This window comes from Choristoneura fumiferana, chromosome 29 (assembly GCF_025370935.1).
Source record: "Choristoneura fumiferana chromosome 29, NRCan_CFum_1, whole genome shotgun sequence".
Classification (NCBI taxonomy): Eukaryota; Metazoa; Arthropoda; class Insecta; order Lepidoptera; family Tortricidae; genus Choristoneura; species Choristoneura fumiferana.
This window is the reverse complement of record NC_133500.1, coordinates 4,460,969-4,473,161: the sequence shown is the minus strand read 5'-3', so window position 1 is coordinate 4,473,161 and position 12,193 is coordinate 4,460,969. Positions and strand designations below refer to the sequence as shown.

The 12,193-nt window shown below is 39.5% G+C and overlaps 1 protein-coding gene across 1 annotated transcript; it reads left to right on the top strand.

Annotated features, from left to right (window-relative positions):
* The first annotated feature begins 2,892 nt into the window (after window positions 1-2,892).
* Window positions 2,893-11,731, top strand: LOC141444239 (uncharacterized). The gene is made up of 4 exons (XM_074109724.1): window positions 2,893-3,183; window positions 9,787-9,981; window positions 10,459-10,588; window positions 11,139-11,731. Exons 1-4 carry the CDS (start codon window positions 3,138-3,140, stop codon window positions 11,569-11,571), a joined length of 804 nt encoding a protein of 267 aa, XP_073965825.1. The 5' UTR covers window positions 2,893-3,137; the 3' UTR covers window positions 11,572-11,731.
* Window positions 11,732-12,193: the final 462 nt, after the last annotated feature.

Genomic DNA, 12,193 nt, shown 5'->3' with positions numbered 1-12,193 from the left:
AAACGCTCGCGTTCTGATTAACATAATATATTGAGCCGCCACGCTTCGTCTCTACCCTTCCCCCCTTAATTTTTAATTTTAACGTATTTTTAATGTTGTGCCGAAGTTTTACAAATAAATTTATACTTTCTTTCTTTTATTTCCTTCTTTCTTTTCTTGTCCCTAGGGACTGTTTCACCACCATTGACCAATTTTATTTCAGGGATAAATGTAATGCTATCTCCGTCAATTCTAACAAAACAAACAGATGTGGCATCACATTTATCCGTCAAATACATTTGATCAATTGATGGTGAAACAAGGGATGAATTTGGCAAGTTTTTAGTAAAATCCCGATACATAATTTCGACTGCCAGATTGTTTATGCAAGCAAAGCTGGGTGTAAAGAGTGTCTTTAATACCGAGACCGACGAAACGAACTTTAGTTTGCAAGAATTTCTTAGCCGAGTACTGCCTGCAAAGCCACAGGGGTGTCAACATAACTCAAACCTCATTCAGTCAGCTGTAATTACAAACGGCTATTGTTCATCCCTAAATGCTTCTATTTTGCTACAGAGGGGTGTCAAAGAGACAAGGTAGACAGTGGCAGGCGTAGCGACAAGCGTTTGGATTTTTACGTTTATACCTCCTATAGGCTCTGGTGCCTCGCTGGCCGCTAACGAGGCTCGCTCGCTTCGCTCGCTCGGCGCGTTTTGTGGTCGCAGTTTTATACCTAAAACTCCTCGCTCTGCTCGTTTTTGTAACTAATTTTTAATCCCCGACGCAAAAAGAGGGGTGTTATAAGTTTGACCGCTATGTGTGTCTGTGTTTCTATCTGTGGCACCGTAGTTGAACGGGTGAACCGATTTTCTAGCGATGGTTCTTAGACATGTTTTATCACAATCGGTTCGCCGTTTTTGAGATACTGAACCTTGAAGAGACAATGTAGGGGTTTTGCAAAATTTTGTTGGTTAGGTTATTCGATGCCTAAATTGGCGGTAGGTAAGTGACCAATTAGGTACTACATTACTAAAATTTGTTTTAAATACGAGTAAGACATATTTAGTCCTTTCCAGTGCTGGTTATGTAAGATCTCACATATTTTATTTTGTTTTATTCGGAAAACCAACAGCTTAAATTACCTAATACACGTGGAATACAAAACATGTAAGTAACAATAGAGCCAATTGAAGGTTTCCACAGATAATACGAAGATACGAACACATTAGCACAAAGAAATGGAAAACAAATGAAATACAAAAAATAAAATAAATGGAAAACAAGACAGAAAATTTTTGAACAAAAAAAAAGAAAAATCAAAGAGGCGACTGAGTCCGGGGATGAGGAGCAAAGAAATTTGATGCTGTATTTCTTACTGCAGCAGGTTTTAATCGGTACAAATCTAGATCCTCATGACTCAGGTGACTCAGGTAGAGGTAGAGATGAAATTTAATGGTGTTTGTGAAGTTCTTAATCCGCACTGGGCCCGCGTGGGAATTACGACCCAAGCCCTCTCATCGTAAGAGGAAGCCTGTACCCAGTAGTGGGACGTATATAGGCAGGGACAAATATGGGAGCGGCATGGAAATTCAACCATTCAATTATGACGATCTCCACTCACCCCCAAACCTAGCCTTTAGTAAGTCTAGTACTGAGCTAGCTGCTCCGGACTTCCGGTTCTTGCATGAGCCGGGATGAGCCTTTGGCATACGACTAGTCTGCAGGATGTCGACGAGGACTTTAAAAACTGGCCAAGAGCGTGTTGGACGCTCCCGATATAGGGTTCCGTAGCCATTACGATGATTTTCGATTTAAGAATTCATTTGGGTACGGGAACGGCCTTAAGAAGGTTCAAAAATACGACGAAGCGCTTCGAGAAAGGTAGTAGTTGCCCTTGCGCTTTGCTTGGCTTGTCTTGGCTCGTAACGTTCTTACGTTTTGCGTCGGCGCTGCGCGGGCGTTTACTAAACGACGCTCGAAAGACGCTAAGTATGCCCGGGCCCTAACAAACAAAAAATCCCGTGGGAGTTAACGAAAATTACATCGTGGATTTAATTGATTTTACATTTTTATGATTTTTTTTTTAGTGTAATTCGGTATGTATGAGAATAGGACGTAACCTCCGTGTCCGTGTAGATACTTCTACACGGACGGAGCAACAGCTAAGCTAAGCTTTTAATTAATGAAAATATTTTTGATTTTGACACAGTTGCATGTGTCACCGTACCATGACGTGGTTGGTGATACGCCTGACTCATACAAAGGTACCTATCACAACATTTTACATCCTCCCGAGTCACCGTTCATTCACCATGATTCTCTCATACAATAGGTACAATGACTCTTTATTGAACACGAATACAACGATATAGGTAGGTACAGTAAGTAAGTACTACATGAAACCGAGGAGAAAAGTTTTTCAAGGTTTATAGGTCTTATCGCCCCAGAGCGATCTCTTACGGACAACCTTTACAAAAGTAAAGAAAAGGATACAAAGTAAAGAATATATTTTCGCAGTAGGTGCAATTTTAGATTAGAGCAATAAAAATACATAAAATACGTTTACAACAAAAATATTAATAAATTAAATACTTACAATAGATTTTACTCGGCAACATAAAAATAGACTACCATTAATGCACAAGATGACATAGCGCTTCTTAAGCATAAAGTTACCTAGTTATTAAGTTACTTAATATTTACTTAAGTATTAATTAATTACCTAGCATACAGCAAAAGTCACATTTTTTATAGTAATTAAGTACCTACGTAGTTTAACTATATATAAAGTCATCATAATTATCAATATTATTACTAAAACACTTTAACAAATTGAAAATAAAGTGAGGACAAATTACGAACGCATTACAAAATCGCAATTCCTAAAATTAAAATCAAAACGAACGCGCCGTTGCCAAGCAGCGACGCAGCGTTGCCAGCTCGCGCCCGGCCACGGCCGCCGGCCCGGCCCTGCAACAGTGCCCGGCGAACAACCGTGATGCGAGTGTACTACATTAAAGCTTATTTAAAATCAAAAAATGATAATAAATACGTAATAAAATCACGAATAAATATCAAAGTGACAGTTTTTATAGTATTTTGTGGAGAAAGTGTGGGTTTAAAAGTGTATTTTGGATAAGGACTGTGTTACGGCAGCCATGATGGAATCGGATGCAATCAAGAAACGGCTAGAAAGTGGATACGGTATGTGAATATTGCGCAGTAACTGGCGCGCTCAACATTCGTTAGCATTGAACTTGCCCCATAGTCCCATAGTCTAGGCCACTGTAGAACTTTATCACAGTAAACAATGTTATTTGACCATAACAATGCTTATCGAATGACGTTAAATGCCACAGTGACAAAGTTTTGGGGCGGCATAGAAATCAAAGTCGTCGAATGTAATATTATAAAAAAGTTAGTGTGTTTCTTACTGTTTTACTGAATAACGTATGGATAGATTCGGACGAAGTTTGCTGTAGATACTTAGGTAGTATGGTTGGAAGTCTGGAATAACATAGGCTAACTTTTAGCACACTAATATGTTCACAGTTTTGAAATGTAAACAATAGAATCCCAACAACCTCCACCGATAAGTAAGGTAGAGTAGGTATAAAAATTTGCACGATATTTTTTATACAACTTAGTTAATTGAAAAGATTTAAATATTACTTGGGAATTTTCATGGGAATTTCATAAAGTAATAGAATGGCAAGAATGTTCTGAGGTTTATTTTGACTCGTAAAATTTACACATTTAATGTGGATTAAGTATAATGTTATTTATATTTTTATCAGTTTTGTTTTTATCAGTTTATCACTTTGTTCGCGTGACTTGCTATACAATGTGATAAACATTATTTTTAGTTTTAAGTTATTTATCTAAATGTAAACAAACTTCAGCTCCCAGATTTGGTACATTCAAGGATTTTCAATTTTTTACTTACTTATCTATCATTGTAACACAAACTAGAATAATGTATTTAAATACAGAAATGTAAAGGTTTAGATAGTTTACTGGGGGAACTTCAGAAGACATCAATTGACGTTGTTTTGTTTACATTTAGTACCTAAACCTTTCATGTATAGTTAGTGTTAATATAGAGTATGAAGATGTTTGATGTAAACAAATAGTAGCGATACTTGAACTTTGTACCCTTACAACAAATAAAATGAATCATAAATTGTTATTTAATATAATACCTATTATGTAGGTGGTTTTATATATTAGTAGGTAGGTAAGGGTGTACCTAATAAGGAATATATTATTTGAAAAATTAACTTATTATTAAATGTTTATCATTCTAGTAGGTACCTATGTTCTTGCTATTATATCTGACACTTAATTTTTGACATGCGCTCTCCGTTTTTATGGTCTGAGGTCTGAATTACTGCCATCTCCATCTGCATCTCCATCTGCCACAGCGGAGCGTGCAAAAATATCTGACACGTCCTTCCGGCCCTAGAAATAGTCGTATCAGATATTTATGCACGTATTGTTCTGTCAGATATTTCTGCTCGTGACTGTACAAACCGAGACTTACTAAGATGAATACAAAGAAATTACAAAAATACAAGTCTTTCATAAAAAATATAATTAGATTTGGCATCACGAAAAATGTGCAATACAAAATACAACGTCGGCTAGTGCGTTTGTTGAAAAACAAACTAAAACGAAACTTAAAATCTAACGCGGTGAGTTTATTTCCTAACAACGATTATACTTATGCAATTCAACGCACGTTTTGGCGAGCAAAAGCGATTTTTAACGCTGTTGGTTTAGAGATCATTTTCTAATTGTGTTTATTTTATCATTTCTAACTGATTAAATGTCTGCCGCCTTTATATCAAGGCTTTATCGGGTTTGATAACATAACACAAGATTTATTACCATCATCATACCAACCGTAGGACGTCCACTGTTGGACATTAACCTCCTAAGTTCCTTCGGTTGGACGGAAGCAGGCGTTCGTAGCTGTAACCGAGCGGCACTATTCAAGCGACGGTGCGATAGAAGTAGTAGAAGTGCAGGGCTACTACGAAACTCGAAGTTTGTATCGTACCGTCCCTCTCGCTCTCGTATTAAATAGTATAAGTGTCAGAGGGACCGCACGACATGAACTTCGAGTTTCGTAGTAGCCCTGCTGGTCGTATGCGTCGACATCCTGCCGGACGCAATCGGCGGTCGCCGCGTCTGTTCGTATTCTTTACTTTCGTTTGGAAATCTGTGGCAAATTTCCGTATTCCGGATGCAATCACACAAAATTCCTGCCTGCTAATAAACACAAACACAAAGCCATTGAGTCAATTTTTATCTTACAAAAGAGAGCAATTAGAGCAGGATTCGGGTTGTGGACACGGTCGAGAGCGGTCGCCTCGTAAAGCGGTCCCTCCTGTACTTACGATCCTTTTTTACAAAACAAAAAAAAAACGGCTATACAATAGAGTCGCACATCCCAACTTTGTGCAACGGCACAAGCGTAGGTAATTTGTAAATTCTCGTAGGGTTTGCCTAGTGTAGATGTGATCATATCAGTGTAAATAGTATAAACAGTGGATCTAAGTAAAGCCAGTGGAAAGACTAACAGTGCCAGGATAGTGCCAGGGACTCTTCTAAGACGAGCGGTGCAGCGCAGTGCGAGAGGCCTCCTCAGATTCAGAGGGCGCCTATGGAGCCCCCGTATGAGTCCGAAGCCAAGCAGAGAAAAGAACAGCTGAATCCCGCGGTGAGCTCGTTCCGAATCGTGCTACTACCTAGCTTATAGAGATAATAGATAGACGTAAGACTGTCAGAATAGCGGCTGACAGTGAACGTAGGTAGGTACTAAAACACCGCGACATCGCCAACTTAGGTCCCCCAAACTCAAAATATACGCCCATCAGGTCATAGGAGCAACATAAGCGTACTCGGTTGAATTAATTCAAGCCCCATAAATAGCTGCATGCACCTACCTAGCACTAGATAACCCGATCAAAACTGAATTAAGTTAAGTTAAAATTTACTCCAAAATCGCGTAAATAGGTAACGTACGACGGGGAAAACACTAGAAAAAGTCAGTTTATTAGCCATCATCAAAATATCGTGCGTGACATATGTTACATAATATACTCCAAACTCCCGCCCATATAGCTTGCAGCCTATAATTTTTTTTTTTAAAAAGCCAAGTAACCCAACGGAGATAACGACCAAATGTAAAAATAGGGAACAATCACAAAAAGTAAACGCTTTAAACTTTCTAAAATTCCATAAGCCCGTGGAACGCTTTTGTTCCATCGGTAACAAACTACGTCCTGGTTTGCAACATCTGGCGACCACGGGCCACGGCAACGGGCCGAAGCAAAAGGAAAAAAAGGGGGCTTTGTCTTAAAATTCCCCAGCAGGTACCACTTCATTGCGCAACGTGGCATTCCCTAAACTTAAAAACAAATAACCTACTGATATCTTACGATATTATAATAACCAACCACATATCTTAGCCCCCACAAAACACTTACTAGTGCCTATCTATTTACGACATCGACATCGACATTAGTTACCGGTGGTCAATCCTGCATTGCCCACCCCCTAGTAGTATAAGCTTTTTTTACAGCAAACCAAGCCAGCCACCATGCAAAGAACATTTAGCAACACATTTGACCATAGAGCGGCCAGACGTGACCCCGCTAAATTCGTCGACAACAACCAAGACCAGATCAACATGCGTGCAGCCATCCTTAGCAACCATGAACCAAACCGCCAAGGCCCCAACGACATAAAGCGATACAATATAATGATGGCACGTGGGGTGGTACAGACATAATTCGGGCGGTAGCCGAATACTACGGCATGAACATAACGATCCACTATGGTTGTTCGAATAGCAATAACGTATCGATACAAACCTTCCCACCAAACTGAGCAGACGACGCCGTAGCTGAAATCAATCTGCTATTCAAAAATCAGCATTACGACGCTCGTTATCTCACACCTGTGTGTGGATGAGAACAATAAAAACAGATTTCAAGAAACCCAGGTACCGAGTTATACCGTAATAACAGATACGCCAGATCCGCTTTCAGCGAGTATCCCTACAGCAACTATCCAAACTCAGTCAACGCAATGGCTGCATAGCTCGACTAACAGCATACATGCCGTCGACGTTACCGGCCGACGCTTAATACGACCTAGTCCCAACTTGGTTACCGAAAACCCTAAACTATGCAACGCAATAGCGGTAGGTACATGGAACGTAAGAGGAAATGCAGCCGTCAGTGATAGAAAACGCATCGAAAATATAACACTGGCCGGCATCCAAGAAACACATCTAACAAGCGGAGACTACACGTCCAATCACTACAAAGGACCATCAGCGAATATAGAAGAATCTCCATTTGCAATGTGGGATTTACGCTCACTATCTTCTTGAGAAATTGGACGCAGAAATAGAAGCTCTAGGTAGCTATCAAGCAGCGTTCCTACGAAACAGGTCTACAGATGACCACATTTTTACACTACGTAATGTCCTGGACACTAACTGGAGAGCGGGAAGAAAGCTTTATGTTGCCGCTTTAGACATCGAGAAGGCCTTCGATAACGTAGATCTCGACGCGCTTAAAGACATCTTAATCACACGGTCGAACGTTCATCTTACCAATAGAATAATGGCAGCTTGCATGAAGGAAAGAACATTTATAACATGGTTCGGCCAGAACTCGGAAACAATCAACAAATGCAAAGGGGTAAAGCAAGGCTGCCCCCTATTGCCCAGACCAGACTCTTTACCATCCTAATAGATGACGTTCTCAGAACACTAGAAGAGGAAGATGAAGCAGTGAAACTTGACCAAGACAAGGAAATTAGTCTTCCAATGATCCTTTCATTTGCAGATGACCTCATCATCGTAAGCGAATGCTTTGACATACTAGACCGTATAGTTACACAACTGAAGACCCTCTTCCGCATTGTGGGGCTCGAAATAAACGGCACAAAGACCAAAAGTCTGATAAGGGACCCGACCAATCCAGGAGTGACAACGTTACCTCTCATGTATTTCGGAGAAATCCTGATCAAACCCTTGCCCGAGCTCAAATATCTCGGGACAATCATAACTGCATCCCGCAATAGGAAAGCCTCCATCAAAGCACGATGCAGGAAGGCAATCGGCAACTCTAAGCTCCTAACACGATTAATCAATGAGCACAAGATAGAATGGAAAATAGCTAGATTAATGTCCAAAATGGTCATATCTGCGACAGTGACATACGGTCTTATCGTGACATCGCTTACAAAAGCTCAAGACTTAGAAAGCACGAGCGCTACATCTTAAAAGAGATGCTTCAGGTAGCCAAAGATTCTCCTAAGAAGAAAATACATAAAATATTTGACGGAAAAACCATCACTAAAATAATAAAAGTCCGTAGAATCTCATACTAAGGTCACATCATTAGAAGACAGGCACCGCATCTTCTCCAAGCAGCAACGGTCTACAAGGAGCCAAGAAAGAAAATAGGCCGACCAATTTACACATGGGAGAACTCACTAAGCCACGACATATATAACTAAGGGAAAAATCTAGAGTCCTGGAAATCGATAGCAGTGGACCGCAAACAAATAAAAAAATCAGAAGAAATATACAAAACACGGGAAACAGATACTGAATCGGAGTCCGAGGAGGCGATTGAAAATGCGAACCCAAGGTGCACGAATGGAGAAGCACCCACCGATTAGCAGTCACATGTCCTACCTTTATTTATAACACACCAAGTATAGTATCTATTTTCCACATGTTGGCTTTACGATGCATGGAATTCGGGTCGACTCCATCCTTCCACTCCGCATCCTGACTGCACACGCCCTACAGTCCTGTCCTATCACTTTGGCTCTCTGGTGTCTCGGGCAGGAGGTACAGTTGAATATTCAGCGGAACAATTAGCGCCCTTAAGTTTTAGGTTTGTCCGGGTATACATTACGTCGCAATATAGGTAGCTACAGGCTAGTGGTAGTTAAGACCCCACTAATACTCCATGGGCCAGCAGCCGGTATCGTGACGGGGTGTCCTCCCGAGCCCACCTTATGGCTTTCGGCGTCCCTGGGACTCTGATACTCAACGCCTCTGCGTCCTTGCAGCTGAACAGCTGGTCAGATGAGTCACGATAACGATAACGATAACGATAACGATACAAAAGAGAGCAATTAGAGCAGTTTATAATTTGAAGACGCGTGAATCTTTAAGATCTTTTTTTAAGGAAACAGGTATCCTCTGCCGTCGCTTTTTGTTTTTGAAATAATCATGTATGTTAGGAAGAACATATGTGATTTTTCCACTAACGTCGATAAGCCAAAGGCTACCAGAAACACGGAAGCTTAAAGTTCCATCTTACAGACTGGCTAAAACCAAAAAGTCGTTTCTGGGAAATTGCATACGTTTTTATAATAAAATTCCAAAAAATATTACAAATGAAACGGATACAAAATTCAGATCAATTTTCAAGAAGACATTAATATCAAACGCGCATTATAAAGTTAATGATTATATCATGGACAGGGTTATTTGGAAATACTCGTAATTTCGATCCGCATTAGCGATCCCTTCAAATAGCGAACCTACTTTGTTTAAAATAAAGTTGGGTTAAATACTTGTGATGTATAGATATCATTTAAAATATTGTAAAACTGTTTAAAAAACACCTCTTTGAGTTTCTTGCCGGATTCTTCTCACCAGAGGTTTTTCCGAACCGGTGGTAGATTTTTTTGACATTCATAAGTGCTTAGCCTAAATTGAATAAAGATATCTTGACTTTGACTTTGACTTTAAAACAAATGTTCTAGAACCGGAGCCAACAACGTTCTCGTTCCGCAACACGAAGCGACTCATCCAGATGGTCCAAGCACGGGCTTGCCTGTGGGACCGACACTCCCCGGAGTACAAGGACCGGCTGGCGCGGGACCGAGCTTGGGCCGATATATTTAGCGAGCTGGACCCCGCCTATAGCTCCGCTAGTGCCTCGCAGAAACATGAAATTGGTGAGGAAATTAATGGGTAATCTCGACTCCGAGGAGTGTTGTGATTCACTAACTCCAGCTCCAATATCGGAACCGACTCCTTTGTTGGATTCGGTTCTTTTGAGCGATTATTAGTTTTTCTGTAGATTGCGCTCCGTTCTATCAGAGTCCGTCTGGATCAGTGCGATTCATTAAAATGACTCGTTTCGATCTGTGAAGTTATTTTTTTTCTGTACTTAACCGCTTTTTTAGAAAAAAATATGTTCAAAATGAATGAAGATAGCATATTCGTTCCTATAGATAGATCAATACAGTTTTTTTCTATGTAGAATGGCATTTAAAATAAAAAATTGACCGGATGTCACTTAGCCGCTTTTTAGCTTGAGCACGGCAGCTAGTTTTACGAGTATTCTTTAAGCCATTACAATAATAATGCAATGTAATAAGGCAATTTACGTTTTTGATGGCATCACTATTAACTATGTTCTTTTGCTTTAGGCCTCTGCATCACAAAGAAATGGTACAACGTGCGAGACTCTTATGTCAAGTCCATGAAGCCTGGCTACCTGGGCAGCCGCCGGAACAGGCCCTACATACACTCGGATTTGCTACGGTTCCTAGACGACAGGTATTAAAAAGAAAGAAAGAGAGAGAACGAGAAAGAATGCGAGAAAGAAATAAAGAAACAAAATTTTTATTTGGCATATAAACAAAGTAACAAAATAAAACAATAATGTTAGCTAAATAGTTTATTAGGTATATCAGACGTTACTTTGCGGAGGTCCATATCAACTTATCAGCGACCATACATATGATAGCTACGTTTGTGCATCAAATGTGTGTCCTTGCAGCTTCTCAACACACAGTCACTCACTATGCTAACATCTAGTAGCATGTTGAACGGTTGTGTTCCTCTAAGTATGAAACGTGTCAATGTATTGCGGTGATATGTAGTTGGGTTCTGCGATTTGTGTTTTTTTTACAGTGTGGAGGTGGAGAGCTGCACGAACACACATTTGTTGCATAGACGTAGCTAACGTAATGTCGCGGGTCAGCAATAAGTGATTGTTAATAGTTTATTTTTAACGGTTGTATGAGACTCTGGACAGTAGTAGGTACAGCATAGTTTATAAAAAGACATGAGTAAGAATAAATAATTAATTATTTTATTTCAACAGATATTTTGAAAAGATAAAAAGAAAATGTAGTAGCACACAGCAGGGCGCAGAGCAAGAAGACGACACAGAAGAAGTAGAAACAGAACCATGGGACCACGAAGTGTTTGTCAGCATAGACGAAACAGAAGAGGCTAATCCAAATAAAAGATTAAAACTAGAATATTCCGAAGACAGTCTTAAAGGAGATAATTTGAAAGTCAAAGAAGAAGAAGACATAGTCGCTGTCCTTTCCAATCTAATACAGAAAGAGGAGGACGAAGATAGAGCGTTTTTTAAATCGATAACGCCGTCGGTGAAGAAGTTATCGGAAGATTCAAAGTTTGAGTTTAGGATACAAGTAATGAAACTAATAAAGACTTTGAGAGCTAAAGATAAGAACAGAATCGATTTAAAGACTGAGAGGATATCGAATAATGATAGCGAAACGGAATAATGTTTGTTTATTGTTCTATGTTTTGTATTAAACGTTTGTAATAAAAGTTTAAATTTTTTGTGCAAAAATATACCCAATTCTCATTAACATTAGTAACATAATTATTATCACAACTGGGACTTATCACGTTAACTCTACTCGTACGAATAAATAATACTTATGTCAGGAATTCTAAAACTGCGTAAAAAAATGGCCTTGCGACACGGTTTTCATTAAAGCCTAAATTGAATAGAAAGACTGTACAACAAGAGCATAAAACGACCCATTTTACCCGAGACGTGTACGCCGGTACGGCGAGGGTGGATAGACAGGTCAAGGGAGAAATGGGTTTAATGCTCGCGTTCTACACTCTACTTTTCACATCGATGGCAAGGAAAAGAAATAGCAACAGTGGAAACAATTGTTCACTTACCATGTACCTTTCATTGTTCACTTACCATGTACCGTTCATGCATTAGTATATCATTATAAAAATTTAATTTTATTGATCTATTTTGATTTGGTTGATTTTTAGTTTTATAAAAATTAAAAATTATTAAAAAATATATAGAAACTTTTTTGTTTGTGGCTGTTTACACTTGATTGCCTTGGTCTTAGACGAAGATTTTTTTATGCACTAGAG

Bases quoted from the DNA above. Each gene is read 5' to 3' on its own strand.
- LOC141444239 (XM_074109724.1), top strand. From the start codon at position 3,138: ATGATGGAATCGGATGCAATCAAGAAACGGCTAGAAAGTGGATACG. The intron at 3,184-9,786 runs GTATGTGAATAT...CAAATGTTCTAG, and splicing joins ACGGCTAGAAAGTGGATACG to AACCGGAGCCAACAACGTTC. The intron at 9,982-10,458 runs GTGAGGAAATTA...CTTTTGCTTTAG, and splicing joins CTCGCAGAAACATGAAATTG to GCCTCTGCATCACAAAGAAA.